Here is a 22,668-nt window from a genome sequence, read left to right as displayed (position 1 = left end):
AAGAGAGAAAGCACGTATCAGTAAGCATAAATCAAAAACAAATACCAACATAAATTCAAATATACAAACTTACAAACTTGTAACTGATGACATTTATTCACCACTTTGCCCGAAAGCTGTTTGAACAAGGCAATTCACAGTAGGAAAACAGAAAAATGAGAAATTTGACTAACCTCATTAACTTCATCCATGGACATGTTACATTTAATATAAATAACGAAATGATTGCATACAGTATGCACAAAGTGCATTTATCCACATCACTTTAAAATAATTATAGCCTGCTCTTTATTTTTAGGGAAGATGAGCTTAGTTTTCTACTACTTCAGGCTGAAGAATCCTTCAGAAAAATTAAAAAAGTCCTTGAGAACGATCTTTATATTGTTGTATAAAACAGCATGAGAAACAAAAATGTTTCTTATTATGCTTACTAATATCTTCATCTTCCTGAGAAGAGTCCTTAACAGCCATGTAAACCATTTTTTCTCGCTGCATTCTACCAACACCTCCTTGTTCAATTACTCCAGCTACAGAATGTCCATTGTGAAAGTCACTCTCTGTGACAATTTCTGTCCCACCTTTAACGAAAAGAAGTTAAACACAGTAAGTAAACGTAAAACAACCACTGTTCAATTACTTTCAGATTTAAGTATTTTCTTCTCATTTATAACAAAGCTATTTTGTAAAACTCCAATTAAATGTTCTGACATCCATGTAGGTCATAAAATCGTGGAAGTTTGATACTTTGGGCAGATCAGAAAAAAGTTCTCTTGGCGTCTCCTGATAAATTCAAGACTGAACAACTACTATCCCAGAAGGATCAGGGGCCTTTTCTGCATGCTAGCAGCGAGCTCAGGTGCGACTGGAACCACACACCTGCCCAGGCCCACCAAAAAAATGACTGTAATTCTAATCTTGCCCAGAACACAGCCTTTAAATTCTCTCTCGAGATATGAACAGCTAATTCTTCTCCCTCTTCCTCTCCCAAAATCCTATTTACTCACCTCACAAAAACTGAATCTTAGGTAACTTTTCCTACAAAGATTCTAATGCGCATGTCCCAGACTCACTACACGGGACTGACCAGCAACTTACCTAACAGAGAGAGCAACTGCTACCACAAATAGTTTCAACAGCAAGACCATTATCTAGAGAGGCAGACAAGCAGGGACATAAGATGCTGCACCGACTCCCCAGAGACACCGCAATCTGAGGAGTAACAGCTGGAAAGGAGGCAATGAGGACAACTGCCCACATGGTCCTGCTCCGGGTGACTAACAAGCTTTGGCCCACCGACTTACTTGAACAGAGGCAAAAGAACAAGTTCCAATCTGGAACTTGATATTGATGCTTGAGTGAGAGAGAGGTGGCAGATAAATACTGATGCTTAAGTCTGCCATGCATCTCAGGGACTGAACAGTGAGTGGAGAAGCTGCAGATCACGGCAGAACAGACTAACTTCTGGTATACCAAGAGTCCTTGTTTGCTACTACAAATAGTCCTGGCGGACTTACAGGCCTTACAGAAATACCCAGTAACCTTCAGCTGAATCAGATACTGTCTATGCCAAATAGGACAGTAAAATATGTGAAGTTACTTCGGCAACCTTGTGAAGGACTTCGTTAACAGACTCCAAAATCTACACCGTACCATGCTGCAACAGACACCGAGCAACTCATACAACAGTCTTAACTAATTCTGAACCTACCCTAAGAGACAGAGCAAACCAAAGACAACTGCCCCATTAGCTAGCAGTCTGATCATCCCTGAACAATCCTTTTCGGCCACTACTTTGAGCTGGAAAGTTTACTTCTTTCTCTGAGAAGAAAAATAAAAGGCATCATACAGCCAAAAACTTCCTGCAGCAGCAGTTCCTGCTGCTTGAAAAATAGCACCAGGATTGCTACTAACTGGAGGATTTTGTTGCTCTAATCCACAGTTCTGCCTAATGTTCCAGATTTTCACAGCACAGCCAGGCCAGTGCTACCAGTCTGTGGGAGATGATCGCCCTTCTCCACTCCGGCAGAGCAGAGTCAGGCTGACTTGCCCTGTGAACGGCTCCAGGCCAGACACGTTCCAGTGAGGCAGATTTCCACTACCTAAACGCAAAGGGTAAAGTGGAAGGAGCCAGAGGTTTCAGCTCTGAGAACAACTGTAAGGGGGGCTCTGCTTCCACCAGTTACGATGAACGGAACATGGGTTAGCTGTGTGTCCACTTACAAAGCGCCTGGAGGTGCTGGATCTATCTCTGCAAAAGAGAACTGCAGAACCATTCTGACTTTCCTGGGTAGGTCTGGAAATGACTGCATGCCTGAAGTCCCAGCAAGCTGCCCCTCTCTCTGTATCAACGCCACCAAAGACCACTCAATGACAGGAATCCACTCTAGAAGCTGTTCTGTGCTGACACACAGTCTCACAACATCGGAGAAACGCAAAACAGCTGCAGAGACCCAACCACTTCTACCTTTGGGCTTTGGTTGCCTGAAAAAAACCCACTGCCAATCAAAAAAGAACCTGAGACTAACACACATCCGATCTCTACCGCGTATGGGCAGCCTCCATGAATGTCACATTCTACAAAACATTCTAGTCAGTGGATCACATGAAATTAAGCACAACAAACAAAAAGACCCTGAAATACGCCAAACTACTGGAAGAACACACAGAATTTAAAAGGTACCTATTTCGACATCATCTTCAGCTTCAGCTTTAAATATGTACACTTTGATAACTTCTGAACCAAACCCGTCATCTTTAGCAACATCATCATTTGTCACCTCGGTACTAATTTTCAAGGGAGTGCTTCCTATATGGTCCAATTTTTCTCCAACATCATCCACTGTAAAGATAAGAGAGTAATAATGAGGTTCAAACACATTTTTTAAAAGTCAAACTAATCAGCAGCATGATTTTCTCCACTGTTATCCCCATGCATAGTAAAGGTTTGTATTCTTAACTGGCCTTTGCAAAACAGTTCATCTCAAGATACTTTTACAAGAGATTCCAGAAGTTCAGTATGCATTTGATTGCAACTCAGGAGACACAGCGAGAATTACAGAATGAAGAACACAAGAGGGAGCCTGTCACCAAAGACAATGTGGTAATGGGCTGTGCCTGAAATTATTCAATTTCTAAAGCAGTAACGCATCAAGAAGTAAAAATAAACATCTATCAAAAAATGTTAAACACCACCCCAGGATTGCCTGTTACAGTCTAAGCATCCCCAAAAGCTTGACTACTCCAAGCTACTGGTGACTAAAATTGAGTAGCTGCAGAGTGGCGACTCAGAGTACATTCCCAGTGAAAGAAGTGTACATCAGAAATTTGACTACATCTTCACCCTAAAAGAAACTATGATTTTATCCACTTTATTGCTTGAAAACTTAAAAATTGATGAAGATTATTGTATAATATATGGCTGATTAAAAGATGCAGTGACAAAACATCCAGATACTACCATGTGAAATTGACTTCTCACTCTCTTATGTATGCAATTTAGTCACTCTACTTCTTTGATCTATATACTCAAAACGCTCATTTTATTTATACAACAAAAATTACATTCAAACCATTAAAAGTGTAGAAGTAACACTATTTTGGTAAAGAGGGTATTCACATAGATATCGATATATCCACCCCACATTGCCAATACGGAGGCCACTCAACTAAGCATCTTTTTGACATAACGTATTGCCAACACACTTCTCTCAGGGGATAAAATTAGCTCCTGTGCAGATGGCCAGCACAAACCTGCGCAATGCTTAACACCCACTGAAGCCTTCTAACCAGAGCAGAATTCCACAAAATGTCAATAAAATCTGAATTAAATGCATTCCAGGGAAATAGCAACTTACTGCATTTATAGCATTAAAATATGTGCATACTAGGCAAAAAAAAAAAAAAATCATTAAAATGAATATTGAAGCGGCAGTCGTGTTTCACGGCTCAGAACAGAGTCTGCTCGCTGCGGACACGGAGGGCTCCGATTACGCAGCAAGGGATGGCTTACCTCGGGACGGCTGCCGCGGTTCCCAAACCCCCTCTAAGTCTCCTGCCCTCAGCGCAGCGAGGGCTGCTCTTGAAGAGCTGCTTTTAACCACCGCAGGCTACAGCCCGGCGCGCTGAGGCGAGCTGGAGTTAGTCAAAGCTTTTCTTAACACCCCAGGCAGTCACGCGAGGTGGTTCAGAACCTGCTAGCAAAGGAGCAGACGCCTCTCCTGCAGCAGGGCGAGAACCCACCACAGCAATCCCAAACTAAGCTCTTCCCACTCGCAGACAGGATTCCACGGAAACCCCTATCCAACTGACATCGTGTTTCATCCCCACACTGAGGAACCTTCTTTCTATTTCACAAATCTTGGACTGCCTCAGAAGAGTACAGACGTTGTTGAGGGCAGAAATAGATATAATGGAGGAAGTAAAAGTAAGTATTTGATTTCACTTTAGAACCTCTGAAAATTATGTATTTTGATGAAAATTAAATGGAAAACATTAAAAAATGCTATGTTTCAGCTGTTTCCTTTTGTGAATAAGAGACTAATTGCATTGCTGAAAAAATATCAAACTTGGATCAGCAGAAAAAAAGTTTAAAATCTCCTCAGGAAAAGAGCTTTTGCTTTTTAGTTAAAAAGACTCTAAATCTCTATTAAACTCGGTGCCAGCAACATCAACACCTTAATCTGTCAGAATCTGACATGTACTGCATGGCAGCCACGTCACCTTGCAGGACAACGAGAACAGTCAGAGTACGAGCACCACAGACGAGAAAGCCACAACCGAGAACCTGGCGGATTCCTTTGACACTGAAGGTTCCCAGCATCAGGTTTTTGGTACATCTTTATGTCCAGTATGGGAGCGTTACCGCATCTGCTAAGTGAAATTTTTGATGCTGCCAGAATGGAGTTACTGGAAGAGAGGGCTGGTGCATCCTCTACTAATGGGAAAAGGGAAGATGCTAAAGGATACTTATCTTGGAAAAGTATTTCCATACTTTTACTGCGAATTTATTAAACACCATTTTCTTTTCTGCATGGTTTTTATAAAAGTTTCTTCTCCATATTCTTCAAAATGCTACACATATATTTAATTTTAGTTCAACGAACATTTCGCCTGCATGTACGAGTCTTTGCAGGACTGGAGGTAACTACCAGCACAAGGCAGGAGTGATGATCTATGCAGCTGTATGACTACACAGGCTGCCAAAACACAGAAAGAATATTAAAGGCTGGGTGGAAGAAATCACTAATTGTAAGCTGTTACTGTAATTTTACAATTGGTAGATGGTAGGATTTTCAAATCTGCAACTCAAGCAACACCATCTTTTTCTAAACTAATAAACATTATAAACACAATACATTATCAGTTTAACATAGAAAATAAGTATTTCCATACTAGAAGGTTATTTAACACCAGCAACTTCCTACTCAACAGTGGAGTAATCACACGGGTGGGATAAGAAGTTTTCTTTCTGGCAAAAACTTCCAACTATCTAACTAATATTGAGTGACAATGACTGTACACCCCTATGTATCTGGTGAAATAACACAAGAAAAAACTACACAATTTTAGAATGTTGCCTTACCAGGACATCAACTGCAATACAACAAAGATTACATAAGGCAAAAAACTGAGGAATTTTCCAACTTTACAATTTTTATAGGAGTAAATACTTTCAGGCAAAAATATAAAGGAAAATACATGAATATAGCATGTACACTCACATCTGTGTTTTACCACCATTTCAAGTAAAGCCCCCAGATCTTCAAAATACTTTAAAAAATAGGGACCCTGTCTTAGAGGGGCAAACTCACAACATTATTTTTAAAATTAATGGTTACTCCCACACCATTAACCATCCTGTGTATTTTTGAAGATCTTCAGTCTCTACAATTTAAGCTAAAGTAATGGAAACATATTAGGAAGCCTGCGTATCCAGAGCCTCTGGAATCAGTTTTCTACAAAACCAAAAGTGTAACGTAACGAAATTTGAAAAATATAAACTAGATTGAGAAAACGATACTGATATAGATTGTAATTAGTAAGATGTTGCCTTTTGTTTCAAATATCTCAACAACAAAAGACACTGAACACGCAATTGCTATTGCCTAAATTGCAGTCCTACATGAAGTAAATTCCATGGTTTCAATCTGTCTTGTAAACACATTTAGATAAGGGGAAAATAATCAACACAGCAGGACATGTAACATTTGTCAAGTTCCAAAATACTATGACTTTCTTAAACAGCAGATCGTGAAAATATTCTGTCCTCTAAGTAACATGACTTCAATCACAGACCGCTATCCCATCAGTGCTAGATTCTCTGATGACTTCCCAGTGGTAGTTCTCAGGAACAGGAATGCTTACTTTATGTCAATGGAATATGAAAGTGTCTTCCAGATCTGACTCATCCACCAGAAGCACTACACATTATTATCTCGTCACTTAAAATTAACTGAAAAAACACAACAGAGAACCTTCATAAATATATGCTGAATCCTCCCGAACAAACAAGGTTTAAAGGAAAACTCAGCACACTTCCAATGTGAAACTTACCTTCCTTGGCTGTTTTCAGGTGTGTGATGTCCAGATTCACCGTGGATTGCCAGCTCCCCATTCATGGGATGCCTCAGCATGCACTGTGCTGGTGATACCACACCCACCATAGGAGCCCACAGGGATAACACGAGGGCAAGATAAGTCCCGTGGTTTTACAATTTTTCATACTCTTCTAATGTCCGATATACTTCTTTTATATCCCGTAGGTTATGATATAGGAGTATTACTATTCAAATGTTTAGCAAATTATGTAACACTGTACTGTAATACACTAAAAAAGGAGGCGGTGGTGGAACAGTACCTTACCCCTAAAGGCCAGCTCCAGTGTTGTTCTGTGGTGGGTATGAGGTCACCAACATAGTGCATGCAGGGCCAACACACGGATCGGGAGCTGGCAATCCCCTGTGGGTCTGAATATCGCAAACCTGAAAAACAAAAAAGGGTACGCTTTAAGCTACACGTGTCCTGACCCCTCCCTGGCAAAATGGGATATACTGTTCATAATTTTCCCATCTCACTATGCGATGGATTGGGCTCACGGCCACACCATATGCATTCATTTTGTATTAATCTCCTTCTTAAGAAGTCCCTTTTAAACAGGTGTTCTGGAGATTTTAAACAAGGGACTGTGTGTATCCCATGGCACACGCTGCGAACACATCAAAAAAAGACTTTTCAGATCTGAGACAGCAGAATGGTGATAATAGTCCAGTGAAAATTTCCAATTACAAAATCATACGCAGCTAGTTCACGGAACTATCAAGACAAACTTTCCAAATAGTACTTACACAAAAAAATAATTATCAATAATATATAAAATATCTACACAGTGAAATAATAATGAAATAATAGTGAAAAATCATCTCTCAGTATATTTAAACTGTAACTCCCAATAAAAGAGTAAGATAAGTTAAAATTCTACACTCAGCTCAGCTTTGCACCCTAAAAGGTAGTATTTCAGAAGTTCCCAAAACATGTTCCACAGAACAGCTAGTGGTATTCCCTTAGGGCATTATCTGTCATTTTATGTAAAGTCTCCTCTTTTTAGATGCTAAATTTCCTTAAAAGACAGCTAAGTATTTTGAGATTCTATAAAACTATGATTTTGATGTGATTTACATTATAAAAGAGTTCAACAGCCCTATATATATACAACTCAAAAGAAGTACTATGAAAGTAACTCTACAACATTTACTGAACATTTGACAATTTAAAAATATAAGTATATAAAACGGGTTTTAAACAGCTTGATAAACTGAGGCGTTTACCTATTCTACACAACAGATTACCTTCACAAACGTAACAAATTCAAGGCTAATTTAAAAATGTTAAAAAAAACTGAACAACTGCAGAACATCGATTCATTTTTGCTCAGAAAAAGACCAATAGCAGCTACTTTGTTGGGTCAAGCTGGCATACCCAGCATAATACAGCCTCAAAACGTAGCAGAGGCAAGAGACTGTCCTAATTTACCTAACATGATTACTTAGAACAAAATTCTAATGTAGCTTCCAACTGTGATTATGCAGGCACACCATGATTACACATACATGTAAATCCGATTTGCTGAAAACTAGGTCTCAAACTGGCTTCAAAAAGCTACAAAAACCATCCGTAGGCTTGAGAACACCTGAGAAGAGGATCAATGTACCAGACAGAGCTGGGGTCAACAGGCAACCCTCACAGTTTAGACTGCTCTGGTCTAAGTGCAGTGATCATCACTGTCCATCACAATCACACTTCTCTATCTTAGAAGGAATTCCAAAGACGACTTTACTTACAATTACAAAGGTGCAGTTGGAAATACCGCAGTTACAGAATACAACTCATCATACGTACTCTGTCAGAAAGGAGGAATTTTTTTCAGTGAAATAACTGACTGTAAAAATGGTGTTCTTTTATTTACACACACAGAGGAATTCTTCTGTTGTAGTCCTATTTGCTTTCACACTGAGGTTTTTTTTGGTTCTTTTTCCAAAAAAACCCTTTTTGACTTCTATTAGTGACATATGACATTACACTAATGACAGAACAACAAAAAAATTATTGCTGTCCATCCTGTACAGAACAAAAAACGAATACAAAAATATATTTTGCATGAGGGACATAAATGCTATGAAATACTGAAATCATTGTAATTACTAATCAGTCATGCGCTCTGTTCCGAAATTGTTAGGAAATGTAGCTTGCTGTGAACAGTGTGACACTTTGACACCCTTGGCATTGCCATTTTTTTAACATATTGCTTCTGACGAAATAAGATCTGATTTGACCCACTCACATTTCAGTAACTGATTTGGAGAAGCCAAAAATCCAAAATGAACTATCATACATTTTATCAAACTTGTGTAACAATAAAACCTGGTATCGTCAGTGTAACGTAACCATTGAAGAAACACAACGGACCTAAGGTCCTTTCAGTGCTCTCACTCAACAAGCAGTACAGGACCACACAGTTTCCTCAGAGCTGAATACTGCGTGGAAACGGAAATGGGCAGCTGCTCTCCAATGTTCGAGCACCAACCAATTAATGCACATAACCCCTTAATGTCAAGTGCAGTCCAGAACAGCACAACATGCAATAAAATGCCTATTAGAATTCTTAATACAGCCAAACAAACAATATTTTGTGGACACATAAGAGAAAACTTTACGAGTCAGTTGTCTTAAAAACCTATTTCTTTGTTGGATTCTACTGATTAAACCCAACGTTATTTTTACATGAATCTACATAGTTTGGTAATATACCTGTAGATTAAAAAAAAAAAAAAAAGAAAAAAGTATTATATTTAAAATATGTGGAATGTTTAACTTTCCAATGTGTTTTTCTTAGCTTTCAGGAGTATCTAGTTTCCAAAACACAAACACACACTCCTTCACTGAACAGTGTGAATGTCATTCTCTTTCTTGCTGTGTCAGCAATAACAGATTTTTCACCCAGGAAACTCAAATCCAGACACCAAGAATTAACTGGGCAACAGACCACTATCTGAGAGTTCCAGCACAGAGTGCAGCAAGCTGCCAGTTACAGTAACTTCTCCCCACCAGACCACTTCTAGCTCAGATAATCTCCTGTTTATATCTACCTTTGTTTAACTTACAAGATATCATTAAGTAGTCTTCAGATGTACTCTTGCCATCATCATCGTCTTCTGTTTTTATAGTCACTGTTGAGCCAGGAACAGTACCAGCTGCTTGAATGACTGCTTCCGAATCCGAGTTCGTTACAAGAACTTCTTCTGACACCATTGTAGGTGAGTTGGCTCCTGACACCGAGTCTTGCACCACGTGCTCCAAGTGTCCCTCAGGACCCGTCACAAGGTCAGCCACAAAAACCTGATCGGGAACTCTAACGGTTTCTGTGATCAGATCAGAAGTCAAAACATGATCACTGGTATCTAAAGCTTCTTCGATAGCAACATCAGCTTCCAAAACAGAGTCGGGAACAATCACACCTTCTGTTACTACATCAGTTTCAGTGATGATGTCAGGTCCTTGGACAACTTCAGCTGCTAAGCCATGATCAAGGGTTATTCCATCATCGGTAACAACGTCAGAAACCAGGACAGCTTCGGGGACTGATACAACAATATGGTCTCCATCAATATGAGCAGTGCCAGCCATTCCAGCCACTATGAAACAATTATGAATGAGGAGAAAAATGTTAAAATTATTGCATTAGCAATTAGTTTATCTAAGGAATGGAATAATTGTATAGATAAGTTAAACACTGATGTACACATCTGTTATTTTCAACAATACACATTCTGCATTTCACCCAACAGACTACCCAAAGCAGCCTGTATTCTTTAAATTCAGAAGAACAAAACATGCCAGTTCTTTAAGACATAACCTGGAGTTTGCCCCATGTTTAGTTTTTACAATGCCGTTATGTTAAAAACCACAGGCCAGTTTGCACTTGCATCGTTTGGTTACAGTAGCAATCTGAACCTTCACAGAATTCCTGCATGATACTGGAAGTATGGTAACAATGCATTAACTGCTGTCACAATAAAAGGACCCTCATCCTCTAGACTGCCTGAGCCTTGATAAAAATAAATACTAAGTTGTATGCAGTATTTATAACTTGCCATGTTGCCAGCAACGGCTAGAAGCAGAAACCTGTTTTTCATTAACAGACTTGACTGGCCAGTCGTATTTGCAGACTACTTTTCTATACATACAAAAAGAATGCACAGTGAATTATTTCAACACACACATAAATAGCAGTTTTAATCTTCATGAATAGAACACAACAAAATGATTCTTCTCAGAAGGAAAAAAAAATATTCAGCATTGTGCTGCAAATGCAATTATTTTGGTACACTCTGAGGGATATTAACGCATGGTAGAACAAAGACACGGCCCTTCCCAATGCTTGAGAAGGTCATCCTCCTGTCGTAATGCAGAAATGGAGACCCACAAAGAAAAGAGTGGAGATTTCTTGCTGTCCTTTCTCCAAACCTTCAAAATTGCTAAGGCTATTTCACACTGCCACCAAAATAAACCGTATTCACTTAAAAAAAAAAAAAAAAAATCGATTTAGAAACAAGTTCTCTCACACCAGTACAGTCCCAGGACTGATGCTCTTGACAGAAGACTTCTAAACATACATGAACATGCAGATTTAGCTAAATCTGTAAATGGTTGTCTATGTAATAAGTTACCTGTTTTCACACAAAGACATTATTTCCCACCACATTTACTGAAATACCCTAAAGGAGCACTGGAGAAAATAATGAAAGTAAGCACACAAAAGCTCCTGTACTGGATGTTGTTTACACCTCCTGTATGTTGGAGAGGTAACAACTAGTCAGTGTGATTTCGATCAGAAGCACATGCACCACAAAAGCGCTGAACTGCAGGTAATATTTTCTGTCTCATCCAGAGCTCTCTGGGCCACAGACGACTTCCTCCCCCCTCCGAATTACTTCAGTATTTCGGAATAAGTGATTATTTCAAGATCAGCAACCAAAGTATACAAAGACATATTGTACACCACCTTAAAATTCGAATTTTCTCAAAAAAGTCATGCAAATAGCATTGTTATATTAGTCAACTCTACATCTTTATATCATTTGTAAACATATAACAAAAACCTGAAAAACAGTCTTGACTTTATTCATTATTTTTAATAGTTAAAATGTTTACCAAAATCCTGCATAATCATAGTGTGAGGCATTTTGGATTCTTGTGTTTGCAATCCAAGACTTCCACCACCTGGATCCATATTCAGCTAAGTTCATTCACAGATATCTGCAATAGAAGCAAAACCAGAATTTATGTTGAACAGTGTTATTGTGTTGATTGGCTTTACAGGATTAATGTGTCACACTGACAAACACAGAAAAGTATTTACCCCAAAATTCAAGAAAAAGGCACGCAGTACTTCATACAATGAACTTCGCTTTATTCTTTTGGTGTTATGTTTTTTTTTTTACCTAAAATCCTGAAAATGTTTTCACCCGTAAGTAGTCCTACAGTAATCAAAAGAATGACACATGCGAGTGAAAACAAACAGGTCAGTAATTCTTGGTCAGGACTTAGGAGGGTTTTTTTATGCAAGTCTTTGGTCACTGCCTGGCCCAGACCAGCTCTGTTTATATTCTGTAGAATTTAACTGGGAAGTGCCTTCTAGTGACCCTCAGCACGCGGAGGTACAGACTTCAGCACGACTTTATTTCTAGCAGCAGTAAGCACAAGAAATGTCGAAACCTTCAATTTCCCCACCGCAAACTGAACATTAAAATGCTTTGGCAGTTTTAGGAGCCCATCTCCACAGGCTACCAGCTCACTGACCGACAGCAACGACCTCACCTGCAACACCAGCAGCAGCGTCAGGCCACAGTAACACAGCACCATGACACACGTTAGTAGGGAACGGAACCTAGGTACAGGTAACTTACTTCCTGGAAGCAGAAACTTTGTCAAGAAGCAAGTTAACTCTGCTTTAAACAACCTGTAGCTAACCGTCTGTAGAAGACAGAAACACCAGCTGGACACCAGCAGCACACACGTGCCATTGCTAACTACGTGCCTTACCTTAACAACCTGTATTAGCAGCTATGCACGCAGAAGCCACCTTCACTCTAGCCCTGTCTGTATATTCTCTTTAACTAATTAACAAGACTGGTGACTATGGATGTGTGGAGCTGCACTGAAGAAAGTCAAGAGCTGCACTGGGAGTATCAATTTTCATATTCTTTCACAATTTTTTTATTTATCAGGTATTTAAAAACAAATTATCATGCGTAAATGTAGCTGAACCTTATGTTTCATTACAGGTAAGTTTTGAAAACATTGGGTAGTAAATGTACGAGAACAGAAGTGCCGAAGCTGATTTTCCCTTCCAGCAGCTGTCTATGAACCCTTCTATATCACTAAAGCAGCTTGACAAAAGGACAGTCAGCCCTCAGTTCGATTTACACGCACAGTGCAGAACTACCCATCAGAGGAGGCAACAGCGAGCCTAAGCAAGGCCAGCTTCCTTCAACATCTCCACTGCTGCAACGCTCGTGGAAGAAACAACAGCGCTCAGCACTCGTCTATGCTGACACCTCGAGCTGCCGCTCCAGGGTTAGGACCGTGCCATCCATACTGGTTGACATTCCATTTCAAAGCTGTCGGCTTATTCCAGAAATCTGCTCTTCCAACCCTGTCCCTTCAGTGCTGCCTCACTTCTGCTGCCCGGGAGAAGTGGGTCCTACGCAGCTACCTGCGGAATCCCCCCGACAGAAACCTGATCCGTCACAGCTTCTGGCAGAACAGACCCGCCAACTCCTCCGAAGCTCCCCACTGTTCTCCCTCACTGCCTGACTTTCTTTCTTTCCTTTTGTTTTTGACAATAGCTTTGGCTCTTCTAATTCCCTTTCATGCTCAGGGGCTTCTGTTCCCCAATTCCTCTTTCATCAGACTTGCCTATTTTCCTCAATCTTTTAAAATTACACCAGCTCCTCAAACCTTGCCACACAGTCACGCCAGTTTTACTTCTGAGATTCTCACATTCATTAAAACGCAACTCCAGTTACATCCAAGAATTTTCACACATGGAGAGTAAATGTGGAGCTTTTCACTAAACTTCATTTTACCAAGACCTCCACTTCTGCTATCATCTCTGTCTTGAGGATGCTGAATCTCTTTCACAAGGTACAGTTACAGTTTCAGAAAAAGCATGTAACGTTTCTTTGACAAAGTGTTTCCACAACATACAAGAGAGAAGGATAAATCAGCATTCCTCCACGTTATTTGTGTCCCTACTAAGCATTAAAGTGTGGAGATTCTGAATTATTTTGCACTTTGCAACCCAAAAGACTTTTACACCAGTTCTCAGCGCAGATGAAATGACTCTGTAGAAGCTACTGCAGGAGTACACACAGAGTAAGGCTTTCACAGGTGAAAACTTTCTAGTTTAAAAAAAAAAACCCTGTAGCACAAGACTAAAACCCTATTATACTTTCCTGCCCTCTCATATCCAAGAACTGGAAATAAGTGACAGTACCACACAGAAAACAAAGAGTTTTAGGAGCTGTGGGAAGTGAACGCAGGACAAGAGCTCCGGTCAGAACCACCTGGGACTGGGTGGTGCAGAGATGAGCGGGGAAGCACAAACGCTTTTAAGAGCAAGTCTCAAAAATGCGGTACTTTCCCTGCTGTAGTACCAACCTTGATCTTGCTCTTCTGGATCTCGTAAAAAGTTGACTCCCACCCTACTGCAAGGCTTTGTTTATGTTTAAATACAGAATATGACAGAAACTTCAAGTACTTGGTGGTACAACACATTTGACAACTCTACTGCAACAAAATATTACCACAACAGAGTTAAGAGCTGATGAAGTCAAGCAAGGAGAATCTCTGAGATGCCTCTAAAGCAGAATCAAGGGACCCAGAAAGAGCCAGGACCTAATGCAACTCGCGCTACCACACTGATCCAGAAGAAACTAAACTTCTGAGCGCGCCGGCCCCTCGGCACCAAGCCAGGTCGCCCCCGAGAAGGGAGACGCTGGCACGCTGGCAGCACCGCGGGCCACGCTGCGCCGGGCCGACCCGCGGAACCCGGCCAGCTCTCCTGCGCCGGGCACCAGGCTGGGTCTGCAGGTGGAAATGGAGGCTCCAGTTGCCACCCAAGCCACGCCGAAAGCCACCACGGCAAGGTGACATGAAAGGTCAATTCTGGTGCTACACTGCTTTGCCTCCTTCGTTACGATTGTGTTAAACGCTTTCACTCCAGCGGGCCATGCGGGATGCCTACTCTGTGCAGGCCAAGACACACATGCCGCGTGGGTACAATTCCATCTTTGGGTTTTTTTAATATGAAGAAATACCCAACAGAGTAACAAGGAGGAGCACGTGGAAAACACAACCTATGCTTACTGCATCTGCACTGCCAAGGAAGGAACTGAGCAGAGATTATTCCTTCTTTTATACTCTTGAAATCCTCAAGCAAAGGAAGCAGCAAGCAGTCCGCAATGACGGCAATTTCAATAAAAAGTCATCGATCCACCCCAAGGAGGTTTCAACTTAACTGAGAATATGAAAGAACGAAAAAAACTTTTATCACCTAGTGTCACTACCATCCCTTCAACACTTTGTATTATCTGCTCAAACCTACTTCTCTCAAATTGCCTTTAAAATCTACAATACCCGTTCTTGCAGATGACCACGATGTAACATTCTTCTTGCAGAGGTACAAAAATTCCCTGATGCAATTCCCTGATGGTGCCATAACGGAGTAAGGTAGTTCCACAGGCCAGCTAGTACTACAAAAACACAAGTCAAACCTTATCAGTGAGGATAGCAGTCACAGGTTTAACTCACCAATTCCAACCATACAATCAAATCTCGATGTAGTTTTAAGTTTCAGCTCCAAAATCAAATTCTTTCATCGCTGTAGGAATTACAAAGCAACCTCAGAACCTTACTGCAATGCTCTACCACTCCTGAAGTATTGTCACAGTCATCTGAAACTCTTCAGGCAGCTAACAAATACTTGCTATTACAAAATAAGATGCAGCTTTAGGCCAGAAACAGCTAATTTAATACAGCAATTTCAGAATTTATGTAATACTCTACAATTTCCTGACTGCAGTCTTTACATTCAGATAATCCTTTTTTTAATGTAAATGGATATGACAAATTATCTTAAAATACATCAATCTGAGCTTACAGGAAGAATATGCTAGGCTTTTCTTCCTTCTCAATAAGCATTTTAATTTATTTTCAGATTATAGAACTAGATGTCCAAATATATTACACACTATGCTACAAAGAAAATTCAATACAAAGTAAGACTATAATTTTAATTTAAATTAAAAATTCTGCAAGGAAAGCAAATTATCACTGAAAGCAGCATTTTCCCAGAAGCTAACAGGACTACAAAAATGACGAAAGTTATGGGGCGGCAACTTCTGTGCACGCAGCACTATGAATACCTTAAACTTCCACTAAAACCAGAGACGGATGACGACACACCAGCAATAAGCACACGGAAGCTGTACCTCAGTTGATGCAGCTGGTATCCAGCCACTACTTAAGCATACTCTAGATTCTAAACCCCCAATACAGACAAAGGACAGAGTTGCATCAACTATGCGATCGCGGATTTTTTTTCTGTGTGTCTACTTTTGGGTCTTAAAGGAATGCAGTGACAGCAGGAAAACCCCTCACTGCTAATGCTGGAACATTTAACAACAGATAAGGCCCACAATTCTGCTACATCTGGGTATTTTTGCTCATAGATCTCAGTAGCGCAGACGATTTAGTTTCACACACTATGTATGCATGCAAATCTTACTATGGGAAACAGCAAAAAAAAAGTAGTACAGTGATTAACTGTGGTTCTTCACAGCTTCTTTCTGCAGTACACCATGTTATAGACCCACACAATTATGAGAGCAGTGGTCCAATCATACCTTTTGTACTTAAAAAAGTACAGAGAAATAAGGCAAAAAGCCACAATTCTATATACTATCATAATCCTAAACTTACCCATACCTCTCTTGCCTCTATTAAGATCTCAAGTTTTTCCTCTCAATTCCCCTTCTCCTCTGTGTATTTAGAAAATACTGTGAAAACGCTTTATTAGCATCAGCCATAAAAAAATACCGCTTTACAACATTCCATTAAAATTTTCATTGATTTTTTTTTTTTTAAATATAGCATGCTCTCTTGTACCAGGAAGGAGTACATTTCCATCAGATCCCAAAATGAAGAATTTCCTGAAACCTAAACTGAGTCTCCTAGAGCAGTGTCTCAAGGCTAAATTTTTTAAAATATGTATGTATCTGACACTGTTTTGCTTTTTTGAAAAACAGCTCTCTTCCTAAGCAGAGTCAGGAGAAGGTTGATTTTAACCTATTTCAGTTCTTTATGCCAAGGCTCTTCCTAGACAGGGCTCAGCTGAGATGAGGCAATGAATTTTACAGTAAAAAAAAAAAAAAAGGGATATGTGACCTCTCTTGTCTACACGCAGGAACACTACTGTAAATGATATTTTTTAAAATCAAAGATAACGTGTGGCAGCTTGGGACTACCCAAGAACACATAATTTTAATAGCAACACTCAGCTGAAAAACTAGTACCTGCCCAGGCCCTTATAAAAGCTGCTCTTAGTATATACTTTGATTTATTCTTAGCTTACTCTTCCCCTAAAATACCATAAAATAACCATTAATATTTTGTCTTTGAGAAAGCTTTCAGAAAACAGCCTAAATTGAGAGATCTTCAGCAAAGTATTTAGAGGAGGGGAAAAAAAAGGAATGCCTCAGCACTTCTGCCCTTCCCAGGAAAAAAGGGTGTCATTCTTGTACCCAGAGGTACAACGAAGCTCCCAATGGATATGCTGGCTTCCAGGCATTGTTGCCGCATTTAACATTTTTATAACATCAAAAAAATTTCTACAAAATGCAAAATACTACTTAATAAATCTTTATAAATGAAGAGTATGTATTTAATAAATTTTGTTATGTCCTGAACAGCGTGGCCCTGCAAACACTAAGCATCTCCCCAGTTTACACATGCAATTATTCCCAGCATGTTCAGGCGATAAATTTTCCACATAAAGCGTATTTGCATGGTCAGCCCTTACGCACTCCTTTAAAATGCTGAATTTCTGCTAAATGATATTTATGTTTCGCTTATGTATAATAAAGCAAAGCACAACACTGCACTTCATCAAGAGGTGCAGATACTGGTAAGCTGCATGACATTTTGATCAAACCACAAGGACCAAGCTCGGACGCAGAGCAACGCAACGCAGCACACAGACCCATACGCAGCTAGAAAACCCAAACCAGATGTTGTCCGATTATCGTATTTCTTAACATCCAAGTTCGGGAAGAACACGAGAGAATTATGCTCCCCTGAAGACACTCCAGGGTCTGGGTCTGGGGCTTCCCCCCCCCCCCCCCCCCCCCCCCCCCATTTTTAACGCAGCAACCAACAGAAACGCAACGAGAAACCTCCCGCTTCGGCAGGAACCTTTAGCAGAACAACCCAATACATAAAATAACGGGCGGACAACGGTAGCCCCGCACCGCACCGCTGCCAAGGGCCCGGCTGCGGGGGGGGGGGGTGGGGGAGCGCGGAGCAGCGCGGCCGCGCTGCTCCGCGCCCCCCCACCGCCCCCCCCCCAGCGCGTACTCGCGGAGCGGGCGCGCCGCCGAGCCCGCGGGGCCGCGCCCGCTTCACTCAGCCCCGGGAGCCCCGGCCCCGGAGACAAAGGAGCAGGCGGAGGGAGCGAACAAGCGGCCGCCGCACCCCCCGGCCTACCCCTCGGCGCGCCGGCCCCGCCTGCGAGGCCCGGGCCGCCGCCAGGCCCCTATCCCGCGGCCCGGCTGTCCCGGGGCGGGGAGGCGGGGATAACCCCTGTCCCGGCGCCGCGACGGCCCGCGGAGCCGCAGCCTTCCCCGCCCCGCCGGCCGACATCTTGTTTTCCGCCATTTTCTGCCCGCCCGATAAAGGCCCCTCAGCCGCGGGGCCCGCCGGCGACCCGCGCCCGTAGCCCAGGATTCGCCCGCCCGGCCCGTGATGGGCCGCAGGCGGGCCCGGCGCCGGCGGCGCTGCCAGGCCTCGGGCGCGGCCTGCGGTGAGGCCTAGCCGCCTCCATTGTCCCCGTCCCGGCTCCGACGCCTCGGCTCACCTGTGCGGGTCCCCGCGGCGGGCGGGCTGGGGCCCGGGGCGGGGGGGGGGCTCGGGCCGCCGGACTCCGCCGCCGCCGCGGCCTGGCATTCGGCTCTGCCAGGTCCGGGCCTGCACCGAGCGCGGGCTGGGCCGGGCGGGAGCGCGCGGGGCCTGCTCCCCTCCCCCCCGCCGCCGCCGGTCTCGCCGCACGTCACCGCGCGCCGCGCACGCCGAGCAGGCGCAGCCGCCGCGCCGAGGCCGCTGCCCTCAGGCTGCCCGCGCCGGGGAGGGGGGGGGGGCGCGGTAAGGGGCGAACCGGCGGCTCCCCGTCACGGCTGCCCCTCGGCGGCGGCGGGGCCCTGGGTGGCGGCGGGGGCTCGCTGAGGGAGCGGCTCTAGGGGCGAGCGGCGCGCTCGGCCCCGACCCAAGAGGACGCCGGGGGCGGGGGGGGGTTAAATTCGTGGCTGAGCCAAGGTCGGGCCCAGCCCCGGCTCTGTGTTTTCAGTTTCGGGTATTTCTGCATCCGGACAGACATAAAGCGCGCAGGTGAAGGAACAAGGTGTCAGGAAAGGGTACTGGGCACCCCAGGGGGCTTGGTGCTGCGTCACACACCTCCCCCCCCCCCCCCCCCCCCCAGCCCCAGGGGAGCGATGGAGCCCCCCCCCCCCCCGATCTGGAGCTGTGACTTCGCTACTGCACGGTACATGACGTCAGAGACAGGGGGTCGGGGGTCAAAACACGTTCTTGCCAGTATTACCAGTCTCAGGGATACGATTAACAAAGAGAAACCCAACACTGACAGTAAAGTGGAAGAAACTGCTGGCATAAATCACAGTATCTTCACCACGTTTGTTGTCATGGTTTGGGGTATGTCTGGGAGCGCCAGCATTGCCACCTCAGCAGTTCTCTTAACAAAACACTGGTAGGTCTAGCAAAAAAAGCAAAAAAAAAAATCATCTAAAGAAATTAGCATGAATGTGCCTTAGTAACCACGTCAGCAAAGTTGTTCAGCACCCAAAATGGCATACACTGACACGTGTGAGTATGCAAAGACTCACGCTAGGGAAGCCCGTAAGGTCCGTTCTCCGATTGACCTAAAGGAGTTGTAACTGTTAATTTTTCTAAACCCGCATGAAGCGAGGAGCATTTCAGCAGACACACACCTCTGGCTTTGAAACGGACTTGTTAAACTGGTGCGTGACCTGTGCTGAACAGATCGTAGTGCTGTAACCGTCGAATTCCAAACACCAGGAGGGAAACACAACCCATTGTTTTCCTCATCCGTTTGAAAGACAGATAACTCACAGAAATCAATCTTCGTTTTACAAAGTTTTGCCGTAATTTCAAATTAATTTTGTTCGTGGAGAGCGGGATGCGGTTGCCTGAGTGTCTGACAGGATGTCCAAAATGGACATGGCAGCTGTGACGGCCTAAAGAAGACCTGTCCACTTCTAAAACAGCAGCGGGACATCAGCTGGGATGCCACAGAGCACCAAAAATGACACCGAGCACCTATTTTCAGGTACCAAAATCATGACAGAAAATCTCATTTTGCCCTACACAAGCATGACTTGCAGTTAAATACAGAGTTACAGGGTTTATTTATTCTCAAATTCTTAAAAGATTCTTACTCCTGGACTTCCACCTCCTTAGCACAGAAACTGGAGATCTCTCCTAAGTTTGACCCTCCTCTCCTTTTTTCTCTTAAGGGGTAAACAATGCAGTAGTGGGTAAAGCTGCCCATAAGATGCTACAGACCAACGTAAATGTAGTATTAAGAACATTCTAATCAGTTCTTAACAGCTCCAGCAAAAAGATAGACGTTCTAGTTAGAAAATAATTTCAAACTGCAACACAATTAAGGAATGAGAGGAAAAAACACCTTGAAAAGATACATTTCCGCAAAACAGAATACTTGGGGAAATGGTGACAGAGAATCTCACAAGGTGATACACTCAGAAGAGCAGAACTACAGAGAGATGCATTACCCCTTTCTTCAACAAAATCCCATCTGTGCTGGATTCTGTCTTCTGGAGTAACAGCAAGGGAAACCTCAAAAGGAAAATGAGCATAGAATAGCAACAAGCAACAACAAGGCTATTGCCAACAGCGTGACACACCACTCAGCATCAGACCCAACACGCTGCTCTGCAGGGCAAGGCAGCAGTTACAAGGAAAATCAATCCAAAGCACTGGTCAGAAGCACAGAACGAAAAAACCCACCAAGACACCAAGATCACAGGGACCCAAATACCAAAAAGTGCAGCAGTGAATCACCAAGACTGCACAAAAGCCAAAACACCACTCTCTGTGTCAATTTAAATTGTTTGCACGTGACGGGGAAGCAGCACATCATAACCACGACACCTAGCAGATGACCGGGATCGCTCCTTACCCTTCAGTGCAGAATACAAAGATTTCAAAGAATTACAGAGCTGCTCTGCTCTCCAAAGAGGCAAACCACCAGAGCACCACGCTTGGCAGATGGCATATTCAGAAAGGCATTCCTTAATATTACTGCTGTTGTTAGAAGTGACACCAGAGTATTTAAAGCAGTTTCTTCACAGTTTCCTTTCACATTCAACTGCCTGATGTTAACACTGATGACCTGGCCATGAGTGGTTATCAGCGGCAGTGCCTATCCATGTGGCTGATATCCTGCAACTCGTGATCTGCCCGAGACTAAACAGCAGTCAGCACAGGTCTGATGAAACTTTATTCATTTCAATTTAAACAGCGTGAGTGCGTACCTTCCAGATAGCTTTTCTCTTGCCAGCACCATGCATATTTGACAGGATTGCCTTACCTCTTTCTCCTATTATTTTTCAGAGGAGTGGTGAGATATCAGACTGAATGCTCTCAAATCCTGTGATCACTTTCAGGCTGGTAAACGGAGCTAGAGGTCAACAGCTACCAGAGTTTCTTAAATTATGGCACTACTGGAGGCTAAGAACTGACCCAGAAAAAGCAATTCACTAACAGAATTAACTTGCACATGACGATCTGACTTTCTGGGGTCAAAACAGTTTAAACTGATAGTCTAGGATCTGAACAGATGTGCTAACACCATTTCCGTATGTTTCTGAAGATAACAGAGAGAACCATTTTCACTTCTCTTATTTCTGACAGAAATTGGAAAATAACTGGATGAAGTAGGATGCTTTTACCGAACACACCCATTGAGAGAACAGGGGGTGAGAGAAGTAAAAGCAATGGCATTCTTCCACGCTTCGTTCTCTGGTGATGGCAGAACAAGGTGCTTCTTCAGGCTGGCTGCGCGGATGTTACCAATACAATCATTTAGCTTCTTTCTGCTTTAATCAGCAACAAAATTCTTAACACTGATCTGTACAGGCATTGTTCTAGGCTGCCTGCAGTCGCAGAAGACACTGCAGTGCAGGCTGCAAGCAGTCCACATTCAGAAAGTCTCTGAAAGCTGCACCTATTCACTAAATACGTACAAGGAAGCAAAATGAAGGGGTCTGAAGAGGTTTCTGGCTTCTCCACTGATGTACCTGCTTAGGAAAGCCAATACAGTCTGGGCAATAACAGGGTTGTGGAGAGCATGGGAAGTGCCAGGATGCGGCCCAGGCATGGAGCTGTCGCAAGGAGAGCATTCTGATCTATATAAAAGAAATGCCAATATTTTCACCTTTCTAAAAACCTTAAGATTCTGGTTTTGTCTTACAGTTTCACATCTTGCCTAACACTAAGGACAAGAATCATTTAATACAAAAGTTACAATAATGTGTTTGAGTCTTTTTGGAAAATGGGAAATATATCCAAGACTTCAGTATCTTTAATTTGTTCCTTAGTGGCAAGGTAGTCGATTTTCCATAGCTTCATTTATTTTCATTATTTACAAAACAAGTTACAAAGCAAGCCACCACATTTTTAACGCAAATCATCTCAGCTGTTAAGATCAACAAGACAACAAAGGAAGGCAGAGTGAAAAGGAATGGAGGGACAATGGAATGGGCTCATAAGCTGAGGCTG

At 42.8% G+C, this 22,668-nt stretch overlaps 1 protein-coding gene across 7 annotated transcripts in view; it reads right to left on the bottom strand.

The window, feature by feature from the left end:
- Positions 1–22,668, bottom strand: part of ZNF711 (zinc finger protein 711) — a 29,487-nt gene that overhangs the window by 5,861 nt on the left and 958 nt on the right. For 2 of the 7 annotated variants that reach the window (XM_075435231.1, XM_075435236.1), the window contains exons 1-5: positions 18,692–18,854; positions 11,707–11,811; positions 9,657–10,187; positions 2,681–2,839; positions 432–578 (exon numbers count right to left, since the gene is read on the bottom strand). In XM_075435231.1, coding sequence (XP_075291346.1) covers positions 432–578; positions 2,681–2,839; positions 9,657–10,187; positions 11,707–11,785 — 916 coding nt within the window. In that variant the 5' untranslated portion in view covers positions 11,786–11,811; positions 18,692–18,854. Of the gene's footprint in view, positions 1–431; positions 579–2,680; positions 2,840–6,363; positions 6,452–6,552; positions 6,641–6,861; positions 6,981–8,336; positions 8,359–9,656; positions 10,188–11,706; positions 11,812–11,914; positions 13,951–15,195; positions 17,877–18,691; positions 18,855–22,668 lie in introns of those variants that run through there. The other 5 variants (XM_075435233.1, XM_075435235.1, XM_075435237.1 and 2 more) reach the window with 5 other exon arrangements.

The sequence above is a fragment of the Opisthocomus hoazin genome, chromosome 14 (assembly GCF_030867145.1).
Source record: "Opisthocomus hoazin isolate bOpiHoa1 chromosome 14, bOpiHoa1.hap1, whole genome shotgun sequence".
Classification (NCBI taxonomy): Eukaryota; Metazoa; Chordata; class Aves; order Opisthocomiformes; family Opisthocomidae; genus Opisthocomus; species Opisthocomus hoazin.
This window is presented reverse-complemented; position numbering and strand designations above follow the sequence as displayed.